This window comes from Cebus imitator, unplaced genomic scaffold (genome assembly GCF_001604975.1).
Source record: "Cebus imitator isolate Cc_AM_T3 unplaced genomic scaffold, Cebus_imitator-1.0 Scaffold484, whole genome shotgun sequence".
Classification (NCBI taxonomy): Eukaryota; Metazoa; Chordata; class Mammalia; order Primates; family Cebidae; genus Cebus; species Cebus imitator.
The window spans coordinates 668,961-685,835 of NW_016107799.1; the positions used below are offsets into that span (position 1 = coordinate 668,961).

General features: G+C 38.9%; 1 protein-coding gene across 1 annotated transcript in view; it reads left to right on the forward strand.

The window, feature by feature from the left end:
- Positions 1-16,875, forward strand: part of REEP3 (receptor accessory protein 3) — a 108,097-nt gene that overhangs the window by 77,665 nt on the left and 13,557 nt on the right. Inside the window, exons 3-6 of the mRNA XM_017512981.2 lie at positions 131-207; positions 3,406-3,526; positions 4,288-4,401; positions 15,194-15,341. Coding sequence (XP_017368470.1) covers positions 131-207; positions 3,406-3,526; positions 4,288-4,401; positions 15,194-15,341 — 460 coding nt within the window. The remainder of the gene's footprint in view (positions 1-130; positions 208-3,405; positions 3,527-4,287; positions 4,402-15,193; positions 15,342-16,875) is intronic.

Here is a 16,875-nt window from a genome sequence, read left to right on the forward strand (position 1 = left end):
AAAATTAAATCATCACTTTCTGCATTTGACCCAAAATACTATGTATCCGGAAACACATACGTACATATAATTATTCAGAGTTGCAAATAATTTTCGTCTGTTGTTTCATGAGCATTTTTATTATTTCCAGGTTCGATGGATGATGTACTGGATTGTTTTTGCTCTCTATACTGTGATTGAAACAGTAGCAGATCAAACAGTTGCTTGGTAAGTTTTACTATGGAGAAGAGGCCAAACTACAGACTCATTATCAGGTGTCCTGAGTTCTTACCCTGCTCTTGCTACTAAGTGATTTTGATCAAGTTACCTAATTATCCAGCAACTTGTTTTTGTCATCTGCTTTCTCATAGAACACTACTTTCCTTTTAGCCTCCATCAAATAAAGGCAGCTCATTTTCCTCCCCATACGCCACTCCCTGCTCACCTCCCACACACCTTCCCCCAGTATCTTGGAATAGGGAAAGTTGATTGTCATCATCCTTTTCTGCACTGATGACTTCAGACAATTTTCCTGTATCACTTCCTAAATGACTCCTCTTTTGAAGCCCACAGCATCTGGTTTTAGCACCCCCCTCCCTATCCTTAAAACTCTCATCTACAAACATTTGAACTGGAAAACGTCAGCACCCACATGGACACCCACTCAACACCAGCTTCCTGGCTGCTCTGTTCCAAATAGATAAGGCAAAATTAAAGCATGTTTATATCCTCAAGGATTTAACATTTTACCAAGGAGCAGTACTTAACTGGACAACTCGAATCTCCCTGTGGTGTATTTCAGTAGTGCATTTCCATCGAAACCCTGCCATCACTTTGAGAACTTCTCCTTTTAAGATATTTTGGTTTACTACCTTGCTGATATCTTCATCTGCCCTTGACACACAAACCTTCAGTCTAAATTAGCCTTACAATTACTCTTCTTTTTTTTTTTTTTTTTTTTTTTGAGACAGGGTCTTGCTCTGTTGCCTACGCTGGAGTGCAATGGCGTGCGTGATCCTAGCTCACTGCAACCTCCACCTCCCAGATTCAAGTGATTCTCCTGCCTCAGCCTCCTGAGTAGCTGGGATTACAGGCACATGGCACCATAGCCTGACTAATTTTGTATTTTTAGTAGAGACAGGGTTTCACCATATTGGCCAGGCTGGTCTCGAACTCCCAGCCTCAGGTGGTCCGTCCACCACGGCCTCCCGAAGTGCTGAGATTGCAGGCATTAGCCACGGCACTCAGCCAAAATGATTCCTTTTTATTTTTTTAACTGGGCTGCCAAATTCAGCTGAAAAAATTAATCAACTGCTCACATAGATATCAGTTTGAACCTCGTTCCTTTTACTTGCTCCTGGTCGGTGTCTAGGTACATTCTGCCTGGTCTGTTTCAAACCTTTACAATTCTCTCCTTACGCTATCTTTCCCATTTTGCTTTCTCCTATTCTTGTAGTACATTAGGTCCTATTGGATTTGCTAGAAAAAAAAAAAATAGAAGCCATCATACTAAAATATTCTTAACAACCTTCCTTTATTTGCAAACATCGCTGTGTCTCTTCTGATTTGAAATACTGTAAAAATTTCTCTTCCTGTGCCCCAAAGCTCATTCATTTATCTGTTATATTTTTGGTATTGGGGTTTGGTTGGGGAGGTCTCTTTGTTTTTGAGTGACAGAACATAGATCCCAAACCATGCTACATCTAAGTTTCCAAGTTCTTTTTTTAAGACTTCATTTTTTTCTGATTGCAAATGTAGCCTATATATGTTATTTAAAAGTGAACGGTATAGAAAATGTTTAACATGAACAACTGAATCCAGAAACTCCTGTAATTGCAGTGTGGCAGAGACCCCTTTGTTGGCTACACAGTGCGTCATCCTCACTGCCCTCTACCTGCCTGCCTTGACAGAAGAACCCAAATTTGCTCAGTTATCATCTATCCTAGTGATAAATGGACTACATTTATGTGTTCCTTGTCATGGAAAGATATTGAGCCTCTCATTATACATTAGAGAACTTTTGCTGCAGCAAGAAACAACCATAAAAGTACAGTGGGTTAGAAAAGCAAACTTTTATTTTTTGCTCAAGCTACGTGATGGAAAATGTTTGGCTGCATCTTTGCTGGGGTCAGGTCACCTTTGTTGTTGTTTTAGAGACAGGGTCTTGCTCTGTTGCCCAAGCTGGAGTGGAATGGCATGATGATAGCTCACTGCACCCTTGAATTCCTGCACTAAAGCAATCCTCCCAGCTTGGCTTCCCAAAGTGCTGGGGTCACAGGTGTGTAATCCTCACCTGGCCCCTTAAACCAAGGCTGAAGAAGCAGCTGTTCTCATGTTAGAAGGCAAGAGCTTAAAGCACGAGGTTGAGGGTGATGAAGTGAGGAAGTCAAAGGATGTTTAAAGCTTCTGCTTGCATGTGACACGTATCACATTCATTTTCTGCTAGCCAAAGCAAGTCACATGGTTAAAGCCACAGTCATTGGTTGAAGAAGTATATTGGGCCAACAGGGAAGACCCATTGTAATTCTTTCCATTTTCCTTGCAATTTTCCTTGCAAGTGAACAATTTAGGTCTGCAGAGTGCTGCAATTCTGGCCAAATGAAATTGGAAGGGATATTTTTGGGAAGTTCTGTAAAAGATGAAGATGTGTGTATGGGGTAAACATTGTGCACTTGAAGTGTATGAAGTCATGCTCTGACAGGCACAGCTATCATATGAGGTAGGTTATGTACTTCCATGGCAGTTTGGCTCTGCAGATAGCGTGGGCATACCTTATGTACTGGATGAATAGTATTAGTGCCCTCTCTTAACTGCTGCATTCAGTTTGGCAGCTTTCCTATGCCTACTACAAAGGAAGATTCTTGTATTAGAGCAGGGGAATCTCTCAGGTCACACTTTAATGAACTGATCTATAGTTGAAACAAGATTATTCAAACACAGTTGTCTCCTGATCACTAACTTTTACATTCTAAAACTTAGCATAGCCCAGGCACTGTGGCTCATGCCTGTAATCCCAGCACTTTGGGAGGCCAAGGCAGGTGGATCACCTGAGGTCAGGAGTTCGAGACCAGCCTAGCCAACATGGTGAAACCCCATCTCTACTGAAAATACAAAAATTAGCTGGGCATGGTGATGCATGCCTGTAATCCTAGCTACTGGGGAGGCTAAGGCAGAAGAATCACTGGAACACAGGAGGCAGAGGTTGCAGTGAACCAAGATGGTGCCATTGTACTCCAGCCTGACAACAAGAGCAAAACTCCATCTCAAAAAAAAAAAAAAAAAAAAAAAAAAAAAAAAAAAAAAAAAAAAAAAAAAAAAAAAAAAAACTTAGCATAGTGACTGAACTTTATAAAAAGCGTTTTTGTGATTTCCACAGTGGTTTATTTTTTCACTGGCAGTTTTTTTTCCAAATGTTTTTCTTATTAGGTTTCCCCTGTACTATGAGCTGAAGATTGCTTTTGTCATATGGCTGCTTTCTCCCTATACCAAAGGAGCAAGTTTAATATATAGAAAATTCCTTCATCCACTTCTTTCTTCAAAGGAAAGGGTAAGATATTTAACTTATTTCCATAAATTATTTTTAGAAATGCCTAGGCTGAGGCCAGGTGTGGTGGCTCACATCTGTAATCCCAGCACTTTGGGAGGCTGAGGTGGGTGGATCACTTGAGGCCAGGAGTTTGAGACAAGCCTGGCCAACATGGTGAAACCCTGGCTCTACTAAAAATATCAGAAAAAGTAGCCAGGTATGGTGGTGCTTGCCTGTAGTCCCAGTTAGTCAGGAGGCTGAGGAAGGAGAATTGCTTGAACTCTGGAGGCATAGGTTGTGGTGAGCTGAGATCGCACCACCGCACTCCAGCCTGACTGACAGAGCAATACTCCATCTCAAAAACAGAAAGAAAAATGCCTAGGCTAGGTGCAGTGGCTCATGTCTGTAATCCCAACACTTTGAAAATCCAAGGTGGGAGGATTTCTTGAGCCTGGGGTTTGAGACCAGCCGAGGCAGGAGGATTTCTTGAGCCTGGGATTTGAGACCAGCCGAGGAAACATAATGAGACTCTGTCTCTACAAAAAAATTAAAAATTATTCAGTCATGGTGGTGCGTACTTATTGTCCCATGCCACTGCATTCCAGCCTAGGCAAAAGAATGAGACCCTTTCTCAAAAAAAAAAAAAAAAGACAGAAAGAAATGCCTATTAACATATGCTAATGCTATAAAATTCATGAAACTATTATAGGGAGAATGTTCTAGTTTGGGGCTTCTTAACACTGTTTTTAAGTAAAACTGACATCTCTGGCTTTTTCCCCCAGGAGATTGATGATTATATTGTGCAAGCAAAGGAACGAGGCTATGAAACCATGGTAAACTTTGGACGGCAAGGTTTAAACTTGGCAGCTACTGCTGCAGTTACTGCAGCAGTGAAGGTAATTCTTCATTTACCTTTTTAATCCAGTCATATTAAGTCAGCAAATAAAGTAAGGTGGCTTTTTATTTCAAACCATTATAAAATTGTGGCAGAATCTTGCTGTATGCTTATTTTTCTACTACTGGAAAACAATTTTAAAGATACTTTAATTTTATATTTTCTCTACTTATTTTGAATCTCTTAGTTGATCACAAAATGAGAGGTAGTTAATACATAATGAATACCTAAAAATGTCATTTAGTCATAACTGTCCCACTTAATGACCTTAAAGTAGTTTGAGTAAATCACCTGAAGTAAAGATGACCACTGTTTCTTTCTCTGTCTTTAGTGTTCTTTTTCTCTCTCTTTTTCTGTCTCTTTCTCAATGGCAATATCTTGGTAGGATTTCTGGCTTACTTCTGCACCTCTGCTTCAATCAATCTGAGGTAACTGATTATTCAAAATAAGGCATGAAAAAGTCTGTTCTTAAAATGTGAGCTTATACTTAGCCAGATACTAATGTCATTTGTTGTGTTTGCAAGCCAAGTTATCAAATGAATGTGTTCTGTAAAAATTTGCATCATGGTTTTGGATTTCTTTGCATGTTGTAATTTGTGTGATTTATTTTAAATACTGTAGCATAATTGGTTTTGGTGTCTTTGGTATGGAAAGAAAATACCCTTCTGTGTTCCTTAGTTGCTTCATGTATAAAATGGGGGTAATCTATCTTTGAGAATATATAAAAGCACAGTGCTTGCTTGCATGTAGTAGAAGCCCAGTAAGCATAAATATCATGTGTCTATCTCCATTCAAGATTCAAGTGAAAACTTAAGTTTTTGGCTATTAAGTTAAATTGAGACTGAATAGTATTCTGCTTTGAAGTTAGGCTCTTTTAGTTGTCTTGAACTAAAACAACGCTATGGAAATAAATACTCTAGTTAAGCGGTGATTTTATCTAACTGTAATGGTGAAGGGATATGAAATGAGGGCACTTTCACTTTTCTGAGAGGTCTTTGGCTCAAGTATTAAAATGAATATAATTAACAAGAAGGAACATTCAAGTTATATACCTAATAGCATTCCATTGAGAGTTAAATGGAAATGTATTAACTATGCAGCACTATACATGAAAAACAACTCTATTATTAATGATTATTAATGATCAGCACTTCAATATAGTATAGTTTTTCTCTTATTTGGGCTTTTAAAGCCTTTTTCTTTTATTAGGATAGGTTTATAAATGAATACAGAAACAGCAAAATTTTCAGCTTAAAGGACTATGTTTTATTTTAGAAGTTCATTTTGCTTTTTATTTCTTGCTTAGTGAAAATGCATTCCTGATTTCCATATCTGCTAAAAAAGATTATCCAAGAGATAATCCAGCCACTGGGAATTCTTAAAAAAGGGAATAGTTGTAATTATCAAAGAAATAATACAGTAATATTTCCTAGAACTGAAGGATATGAATCTTCAGATTGAAAGGACCCACAAAGTACTTAACACAATGAACGAAAAGGATGACTGACTCTAAGTGAAGTCATTGGGTATCCTAAAACACCAGTGATAAGGAGAGAATTCATAAAGATTCCAAATATAAAAAGCATATCACATTCAAATGATGTAGAATCAGAATGGCATTAAATATCTAAACAGTGACAATGAATGCTTGAAGACAGAGTAATACCGTTCATGATACCATCATGATTTTCACCCTCAAGTACTATAACAGTCGAGCCCTCAATTGTGTGAACTTAGAATTAAGAAATTTCTTAATTCTAGGCATGCAGAGTCACAAGATTTACCTACCGGTCATCTTTTGTCAGGACAGATCTGCTCACAGAGCTAGGGAAGGGTCCACAAAAAAGGAAACCCATGAGATCTGGGAAACAAGTTATTCATCACAGAAAAGAGATGACAAAAACTCCTAGAGAGAACACCACACAGCAAGTCCAAAGTGCAGCCAGCCAAACCTGGATGTGGTGGATGAAAGGTGCCAGGAGAGATATCTCTGGACATACAAAGCCAAGAGGATTGTTCATGCTGCACAGGGATAATACTAAAACCAGTGAGAGGCCAGGCACAGTGGCACACACATGTAATCCCAGCACTTTGGGAGGCCGAGGTGGGTCGATCACCCGAGGTCAGGAGTTCAAGAAGCCCAGCCAACATGGGGAAAATCTGGCTCTACTAAAAATACAAAAAAATTAGCTGGGTATGGTGGTGGATGCCTGTAGTCCCAGGTACTCAGGAGACCAAGACAGGAGAATTGCTTCAACCTGGGAGGTAGAGGTTGCAGTGAGCCAAGATCAAGCCATTGCACTCCAGCCTAGGTGACAAGAGTGAAACTCCATCTCAAAAAATACTAATAATAAAAGAAATAGGCCAGACACAGTGGCTCACGCCTGTAATCCCAACACTTTGGGAGGCCGAGCCGGGTGGATCACGAGGTCAAGAGATCGAGACCATCCTGGCCAACATGGTGAAACCTGTCTCTACTAAAAATACAAAAATTAGCCAGGCGTGGTGGCACACGCCTGTGGTCCCAGCTACTCGGGAGGCTGAGGCGGAAAAATCGCTTGAACCCGGGAGGCGGAGGTTGCAGTGAGCTGAGATTGCGCCACTGCACTCCAGTCTGGCGACAGAACAAGACTCCGTCTCAAAAATAAATAAATAAGTAAAAATAAATAATAAAAAATACAACCAGTGAGAGGGCATGTTTCAACCAGATGACACACTGGCTATAGGCAGCTGGTGCCCATGCAGCTGCACATCTTCCCTGAGCACCATGAAAAAAACACTGGAGGCAATGTAAAGAGGAAGAGGGGAAGACAATGAAAAAGAAAAAAAGGCATGATCATTAACTCTGGGGAAAAAAAAGTTACATAAGAAAGGAAATATAATAATGGAGTATGACTGCATTTACATTATAATAATGAACACAGACTAAGGATTTAACAACTGTAGTTTTTCCATATGGGGGAAGGAGAAGGAAAATGGAAGAGAACTAAAATCCTTATCTGTTATAATAGGAAAGTAGAGGGCTTAAAGGGGCTGCATCGGCTGGGGATGAAGAGGAAAAGGGAACTAAGGGCTTGTTGCCTTTTGTTATAAAATTTAACATTTTCGACTTTGCAAACCAAGTACATGTATTTATTTACACCCAATGAAGCTGCTGTCTGAATTTTTCGTATTTAAAAGCATCCTTCAGCATGGTTCTGTGGAGAAAAACTGAAAATTAAATTTCAAGTTGAAAAATCATTTAGAAAACATATTTTAGAATATTGTCTTAAACAAAGAAACATACAAATCCCATTTTCCTCCTCATTTTAGCATTTGCATATAGTCTGTTCTACTCTGTGAGATACCTTTGTACATATTGTGACTATTTTGTGCAGTACTTGTTTTATTTTGGTTTGTGTTTACTACTCCCACGTGGGGAATCAACAGTACCCACTATATTATCTTATCCTCATTCCCTTCTCATTTATTTTTATCATCTTACACTTTGCCTCCACTGGTATTTAGCATCCTACATATTATTTATTCAGCATCTGTTTATTTAATGCCTGCTACATGGTAGGTACTGGGATGTAGTAATGAACCGGATAGATACAACCTTCGCCTGCACAAGCCACTGTTTGTCTGGAGCTAATGTCTGTATTAGCTAGGGAATAGCCCACAAAAATTTTATTTCTAACTGAAAATTTTATTTCACCTCTGGATGATAAGACCCCACACATAACCCTCCATTATTAAAATAAGCATTATCTCACAGGGATACTTTTCTGTTAAAATGCCATGAAAACGCCGGGCGCGGTGGCTCACGCCTATAATCCCAGCACTTTGGGAGGCTGAGGCGGGTGGATCACGAGGTCAAGAGATCGAGACCATCCTGGTCAACATGGTGAAACCCTGTCTCTACTAAAAATACAAAACATTAGCTGGGCATGGTGGCACGTGCCTGTAATCCCAGCTACTCAGGAGGCTGAGGCAGGAGAATTGCCTGAACCCAGGAGGCGGAGGTTGCGGTGAGCCAAGATCGTGCCATTGCACTCCAGCCTGGGTAACAAGAGCAAAACTCCGTCTCAAAAAAAAAAAAAAAAAAAAAAAAACAAAAAAAAAAAAAAAAAAAAAAAAAAAAAAAATGCCATGAAAACAAAAAACAATCCTGTATGTATTTCTCTGGCTCTCTTCTTTGTGATTTATTGTTTCTTTTCATTTATATGTTTAACACCTTAAAATCACCTGTCCACTCCAAAGGTAGGAATATTGATAAAAATGATCTAAGTCACTCTTACAAAACAAATAGAAACCCATATCCCTTAAATGAAATCGGATACTGGATTTGGAACTGTCCCCACTTATTTGCAATGTTGTGATTCTTTTATCCATAAGATCCCTGTATATGAGCCAACTGTCACCATTCTCATCGTGAGTACAGGAATGTTGGAGACCCCATCCTGGAGACTGTATTCACTAGAAATGGTTATTAAATATGCTGAACATAGCATAATGTTAACCCAATTTGCCTCAAGTTACACTGTGCTTATTTTAAAGTACACGAAATTAGTTTCATCTCTGCAGATGTCAAACAAGGGTATTGTCATAGAAGAATCACTGAACCAGACACTTCATACTGAGAGTAAATTGAAACTGAAATAGGAAATAGGTTAGGTTTAAGGAGAAGCTGCAAGAAAGCCAACAGTAAGATTTCAGAATTATTTAAGATTTTTACAATATATAGTTTGTTTAACGTATCTTTCAGGCTAAAAATTCTTGGACTTTTGGTGTGACCTTTGAAGAACAGGTAATAATCCTGACTAGGTTTCCCAGGTTGAACCACCTGAGCATGTTAAAGGTGAAAATAGGAATCTCATCAGAACATTTATTATACCGTAAAGCAATTTTCTGAAAATGTTACTCAGTTCTGTGACCTCATTACCAGGCATCTGTTTGCAAGGTCACTGTACAAGTCTATTTGGCTGAGCAAAGCATAAACATATGAAGGACTTACAAGGATTTTGCTGAGGATGTACAGCATTCCATAGCCTTTCACATGAGAAGTGTAGGTGGTTTCGTGCACATGAGCAACACTACTGACAGATGAAGGACAGATGAAGCAAAGTACTGTTAGTTGGATTAACCACGTCTGAATTTTTCTGGTAACCTTTAGATATCAGAAATCAATTACCATAGACTTTTGAGCTTTACAGGTAAAATTGTTGAAATCTAATTTACTTTAAATGGTCCAAAAATCCTAACATCTTATTGCGTTTTTTGTGACTTTCTGTTTGTGAATGGTTTTGAGGACATACAGCTGCTTAGCATTATACTCGTTAAAAAAAAAAAAAAAAAAAAGGAAAGAACCTTTATCCAGACAATGGAAAAAAGAAGGTTGTATTATTTTTTCTACAATCTAGGGAAGCAGAATGGTATAAAAAACATTGAATGCTACAGCAATTGAGTTAATCTGGATTAGTGCTGATTCTGCCACAAATTAGCCATGAAATTTTGGGCAAATCATCCGCATTGATCTAAGTATTAATTTTTCTCACCTGTAAAAACAAAGAGATGAAACCTGATTTCTAATACCTCTTATATATATCTAAAACAGTGGTACTCAACTGGAGGCAATTTTGTGCTCCTACCCTTTTACCAAGGGACACTTTAGGTTGTCACCACTGAGAGGGCGCTGCTACTGATATCTAGTGGGTAAGGAAAGGCCAGGGATGCTGCTTAATATTCTACAAAGCACAGAACAGCTCCCCACAACAAAAAATTACCTAATGCAAAACAGCAAGAGTGTTAAGGTTGAGAAACTGCTCTAAAAGAATGATGAGTCAGAAAAAACTAAAAGGATATATAAATAGGTAGTTTTGGTGATAGGTTATAAATAATGTTTATTTCCTTTTTTAAAATGTTTCTCCATGTTGTCAATATTCTTCAGTAATCTTAAAAACACTAAAATATATTATTCACCTAATGCAAATGCAGTCAATTCCATCCTGGGCTTTATCAGATTAATTGTTGAATGTGCATAGGGAAATGGGTTTTCCCTGAAAACTGGGAACTAACCTTATCTGCAATTACAATGTAACGTCAAGGATCAATAGGAAATAGAGCTTAGTGGCTATTCATTACTGAATAGTATAAGAATTATTCTGTAAAAAGATGGTTTGTGCTTGTAAGATTATAAAGCATTGCTGGTTATATGTTTTTTAATCGAAGATTAAAAATGTGAAGAAAATAAATTGAAGGCTTTATACAAAGGTGCTGATACACAAAATAAATTCCCCTTATTTAACACAAAATATAGTAATTTTAATATAGTGTTTAACCAGGAAATGAAGTATTTAAACAAAGCCAGCATTATTTGAGTGTAAAGAAATTAGAATTAATCATACATGCAGGGTCCCTTTTTATGGATGCCAACCATTTGATTAGATACTTGAATAGATATTCAGATGTCCTAGTGCCCTTGGATATAAATGTGCTCTTGTGGAGCCAGTGTGGGGAGCTGCGTCGTGTCAAAAGAATCTCTTCCAGAGCCTGGGTGTGCTACCTCTGGACCCAGCCCTCTGCCAAGTCAGCCCGTGCAGTGTTCTCGGTTTCTTGAAGAGGCATTTGGGCCCATCTAAATCCAAAACCTGAGAATTTATTGCCACCTGAAATTCAGAAGGTTCAGGAACAATTCTCACAATGATCAGTTTCAATGTGTAAACTATTCTACAGGATACTTAATTACTTTGACTTTTGCATTCCCATCATAATCTCTGTTACTTTGATTGTTAGGATCAATTTTAACATACACAGAGTACAGACAATTCTGCAGAGAATAAGATCTAAAGTGCTGAGATACGGAACTATCTTGTAGATGGTAATCTCACCTTTCCTCTTTATTGACTAAGACTGCTCTTTCCATACAACAGACTAGACTAGAACCTTTCCTCATTTCTCTGTCTCTCTTTCTCTCCCTCTTTCTTTCTCTCTCTCTCTATCTCTCTCCCTCTCGTTCTTTCTTCTTTCCTTTTTTAGAGACAGGGTCTCGCTCTATCATCCAGGCTAAAGTGCAGAGTTGTCATCACAGCTCACTGAGGCCTCAAACTTCTGGCCTCACATGATCCTCCCACCTTGGCCTCCTAAAGTGTAGGGATTGCAGGCGTGAGCCACTGCACCGGGTCCTTTACTCATTTTTCTTATACTTTTGGCTTAATATTATATAAATTAAATAGAAGAAAATAGGTACACAAAACATTATTAATTTAAACAAAACCAATACCTTTTAGCATTATTATTTACAAGTGACTATAATGTTCTCTTTGTGGCCTCAAAAATAGATCATTTTCTTTTGTTGATGGGAGTAAAGCATTAGATACAGGAAACATTGGTGAGAAATGGATCAGAATTTCTTATAGTGTACTACATATTGACTAATTTTGTAATATTAAAGACAATATTTTTAAAAAGAAAAAAGGTCACCCATTCCATCTTCCTAAACATTGTAGTGTTGTTAGTTTTGCATTTTTCCCTGCCTACTTACAGCCACACTGCGTACTTGCAACCATATTATGCTTGTGATATAGAATTCTAAGGTAGAGGCAAGATATCTCTACTTACCATTAATATAGCAATTATAGTTCCTTTATTACTGGACTTTTTGTGTTGAAAATGTAGAAACTGGTAGGAATAAGGTGGCCTTCAGAAGTGATTACTTTATAATTATATCTGTCCATTTAACTGGTTACATTGGATATTTGTAATTTATGTAATGTTTTCAAAGTCCACAATACTGCACCAATTTCTCCCTTATGTTAGTTTTATTCAGGACCCATAAAAATATGTAGAGTTGAAAGTCCAATTTTCCAAGGAGATAATGGGTGTTAAACTGTTGAAGTTTCTCAAAGAGGGCTCATATTCCCTTTTTGCTTTTCCCTACTTTCCTGAAAGCCTTGAAGGGATTGATAATACTTGAGTATTATTCATAATAGTAGCATTGGTTACTCAAGAGCTAAATTTAAATCCAGGCTGTAGGTAGATCACCCAGATACCTCAAGGTTGGGCCTTGCCTTGCTCATGTTTAATCTAAACCTGAAGCAAACCCTTGGTAGGTGGTATCATCTGTCCACCTGTGGACTAGGAGAAACCTGTGGCCATACCTGTAGCTTGCTGCTGAACCTCTGCATAAAACCTACAGTGTTTACATTAAAACATGCTGGTACCTATGGAGAACTCTTCACTTTAGCAGTCAAGAGTAATGAAAAAGAATGGACATAAGAGTATTTTGTTTAATTATTACATGCTCAATATCAGTAACATACCGGGTGTACCAGGAGAATAGAAGAAGCCTAAGAATGTCCCTCTCCTCTAGTGTCTTACAGTCTTGCTCTGGAGGCAAAATATTCCTATCACAACAATAGAAGTAACAGTAGTATGTGATTTCATTGTGACATATGTCCCAAGAAATTTGTTGATTATGCTTGTTAAACATACCAAAGTTTGTGGATGATATAATTATAAAACTAAACTGATTCTGTTAACACTTCAAGACATTTGTATCCTGAAATGTACTTTCTTGAGTGCGAGGGTTTGGGAATTATAGCCAGCCTTAGAAATCGCATGTGAATTTGGTGAAGGGTGTCATGGACGTGCATGTCATTTGTCATCTGTGTGGCAGTAGATAAAGAAATCAGGAATCGCTGAGAGAGGGCACAAAACTACAAAGATGAAATAGGAAAACAAGGCATCTGTTGCAGATGAACACTGGTCACCTCCTTGTAGTATGTCTCCAAAGTCTTCTGTCAACTATCTGTTTGATAAGTAAATGATATCCAATAAGGAGGAACCAAGTATAATGAATTAAACCATGCCATAAATGTTTTTTAAATGTGTGAAATCCAATTATTTTTATTGAGAATATAGACCTTTAATGATTTCTTGTCACAATTCAAAAATACGGTAGAAATACAGAGCTCAAGTGGGATATGGAAATGGCATTTGGTTTTGACATAATATTTTATTAACCCAGAGTAACTGAATCAAGACTCATAAATTAAAACCTTTTCCTTGAGTATAAAATACAAGTTAACAGTAATGCCCAAATGTTTGTAGCACCTTTGACTTTGAAATTTAAAGATGAACCATTATGGATTAGTTTCTATGGTAACACTGTAACTAGAGGAAATCATAAATTCATATGTGTGAAAAGAAGAAATAATAAGTATAAAAAAACCCTTAGAAGAATATTTTTAATCTAGCTATAAATAAGAAGTGACTCATCTATATGCTATGCAAATTTTAAAGTAGGTAAATTTAGATTTCTTTTTTCTTTTTTTTTTTTTTTTTGCTTTTACAAAGCTTTATACTTTAGGAGGGGAAATGTAGTTATATATAAACAGTTCAGAAAATGTCTCTTTCAGAGCTACCGTGTTGGAAATGTTCTGTATCTGCACCATCCAATACAGTAGCCACTAGCCACATGCAGCTATTGAGAATTTGAAAAGTGGCTAGTGCAATAAAAGAACTGAATGTTGTATTTTATTTAACTTCACTTAATTTCCATTTAAATGCCCACCTGTGCCTAGGGTCTGCCATATTGTTAAGGGAAAGGACTTAAAGTCATATACAGAGTAGTAGATATGTCTTGCCAGATAGTTAATTCATTAATTGACTGTTGTTTTGTATTCCAGATTCTTTGGCTCTTACATTTTTTGAACCTGTTCTAGAAAGAGCCATTACCAGTCCTGACTTAGCTTAGCTTTAAAACAATGTCATGTCTCTTTTACTTTAAAAAGTTGCCTTTGGGCCGGGCGCGGTGGCTCAAGCCTGTAATCCCAGCACTTTGGGAGGCCGAGGCGGGTGGATCACGAGGTCAAGAGATCGAGACCATCCTGGTCAACACGGTGAAACCCCGTCTCTACTAAAAATACAAAAAATTAGCTGGGCATGGTGGCGCGTGCCTGTAATCCCAGCTACTCAGGAGGCTGAGGCAGGAGAATTGCCTGAACCCAGGAGGCGGAGGTTGCGGTGAGCCGAGATCGCGCCATTGCACTCCAGCCTGGGTAACATGAGTGAAACTCCGTCCCAAAGAAAAAAAAAAAAAAAAAAAGTTGCCTTTGGCCAGGTGTGGGAGCTCCCACCTGTAATCTCAGCACTTTGGGAGGCTGAGGCAGGTGGATCCCCTAAGGTCAGGAGTTCGAGACCAGCCTAGCTAACAAGGTGAAACCCCATCTCTGTTAAAAATACAAAAATTAGCTAGCATGGTGCACATGCCTGTAATCCCAGCTACTCGGGAGGCTGAGACAGGAGAATCTCTTGAACCAGGGAGGCAGAGGTTGCAGTAGCCAAGATCGCACCACTGCACTTCAGCCTGGGTGACAGAGGAGACTCTGTGTCTAAATAAATACATAAAACAAAAAATTGAAAGTTGCCCTAAATCTTAAAGTTTAAGCCCCAGAGCGCTAGTTTCAGGAGACAGCAACATCATGGATGCCATTTACACTGAGGTAAGGTCATCATACGTCTTTTACACTTTAAAATTAAATATGATGCTGAAATGTTTGGGGTGAAATGTACTGATGTCTACAACTTACTTTGAAATGCATGAAAAAAGAAAATGAATTCATGGATGAATAGATGCTAGATATGTGAGAAAGCAGATACTGCAAATTGTAAACAATATTGGGTGTTCACTGTACAATTCTTTCAGCTTTTCTGAAGTTATCTTAATAAAATGTTCAGGGATAGTTAAGTGTAAGCATACTAAATATTTTAAAGTATTTTTTTCTTGGATCTATCAATTCTCTGTTAAATAGAGCCAAGGAGCAATAACTGAACGTTTAAGAAGCTTCAGTATGCATGATTTAACAGCTATCCAAGGTGATGAGCCTGTGGGACAAAGACCATACCAACCTCTACCAGAAGCAAAAAAGAAAAGTAAACCAGCCCCCAGTGAATCAGCAGGTGTGCTTGTTTTAATATATGGTTCTTTTACACGGACACAGGGAGGGGAACAACACACACTGGGGCCTGTCAGTGGGTGGGGGACAAGGAGAGGAAGAGCATTAGGACAAATACCTAATGCATTTGGGGCTTAAAACCTAGATGATGGGTTGATAGGTGTAGCAAACCACCATGGCACATGTATACCTATGTAAAAAACATGCATGTTCTACACATGTATCCCGGAACTTACAGTAAAATTAAAATATAAATATATATACACACACGGTTCTTTCATAATTGGGCTTGTGGATACTAAAATAATATATGATACATGATAACTATCTGAATTTAGGTAGACAAAATTTACTTCTAAGCTTATATTTCTACTTTTTTACATTTAATCATAGTTCTTTTTCTTTGAAATTCTCTCTAAATAAGATTAGTACTCGCCAGGCCAGGTGCAGTGGCTCAGGCTGGGCACGGTGGCTCACACCTGTAATCCCAGCCTTTGGGAGGCCAAGGCGGGCAGATCACGAGGTCAGGAGTTCGAGACCAGCCTGGCTAACGTGGTGAAACTGCATCTATACTAACAATACAAAAAAAAAAAAAAATTGGCCAGGGGCAGTGGCTCACAACTGTAATCCCAGCACTTTGGGAGGCCGAGGCAAGTGGATTACCTGAGGTCAGGAGTTCGAGACCAGCCTGGACAAAATGGTGAAACCCCATCTCTACTAAAAATACAAAATTAGCCAGGCTCGGTGGCACATGCCTGTAATCCCAACTACTTAGGAGGCTGAGGCAGGAAAATCACTTGAACCCTGGAGTCAGAGGTTGCAGTGAGTTGAGGTCATGCCACTGCACTCCAGCCTGGGTGAAAAAGTGAGTCTCCATCTCAAAAAAAAGAGAAAAAAATAGGCATGGTGGCACATGTCTGTAATCCCAGCTACTTGGGAGGCTGAGGCAAGAGAATTGCTTGAACCCTGAAGGCAGAGATTGCAGTGAGCTGAGATCACGCCACTGCACTCCACCCTGGGCAACAGAGTAAGACTCCATCTCGGGGGGAAAAAGAAAAAGATTAGTACTTGCCTTTTGCTGATTCTGGAGATTATCTAGCTAACAAAGTAGCCTCTTTCGCTGCCATGAATTTTTAGAAGCTGTAGGTGTGGTTACCAACACCTTCTCACCACCAGCACTAGTTCCAACCTGTAATCAGTACTCTTTCTACGCAAACTGTGCACTGACATCTAAGGAATTTTCTAGTTGAACACTCTTTACTGTAAGTGCTGTGGACAAATAAGGATATTGACTCACAGATTAAAAGTTTTGGCCGGGCGCTGTGGCTCAAGCCTGTAATCCCAGCACTTTGGGAGGCCGAGGCGGGTGGATCACGAGGTCAAGAGATCGAGACCATCCTGGTCATCATGGTGAAACCCTGTCTCTACTAAAACTACAAAAAATTAGCTGGGCATGGTGGCGCGTGCCTGTAATCCCAGCTACTCAGGAGGCTGAGGCAGGAGAATTGCCTGAACCCAGGAGGCGGAGGTTGCGGTGA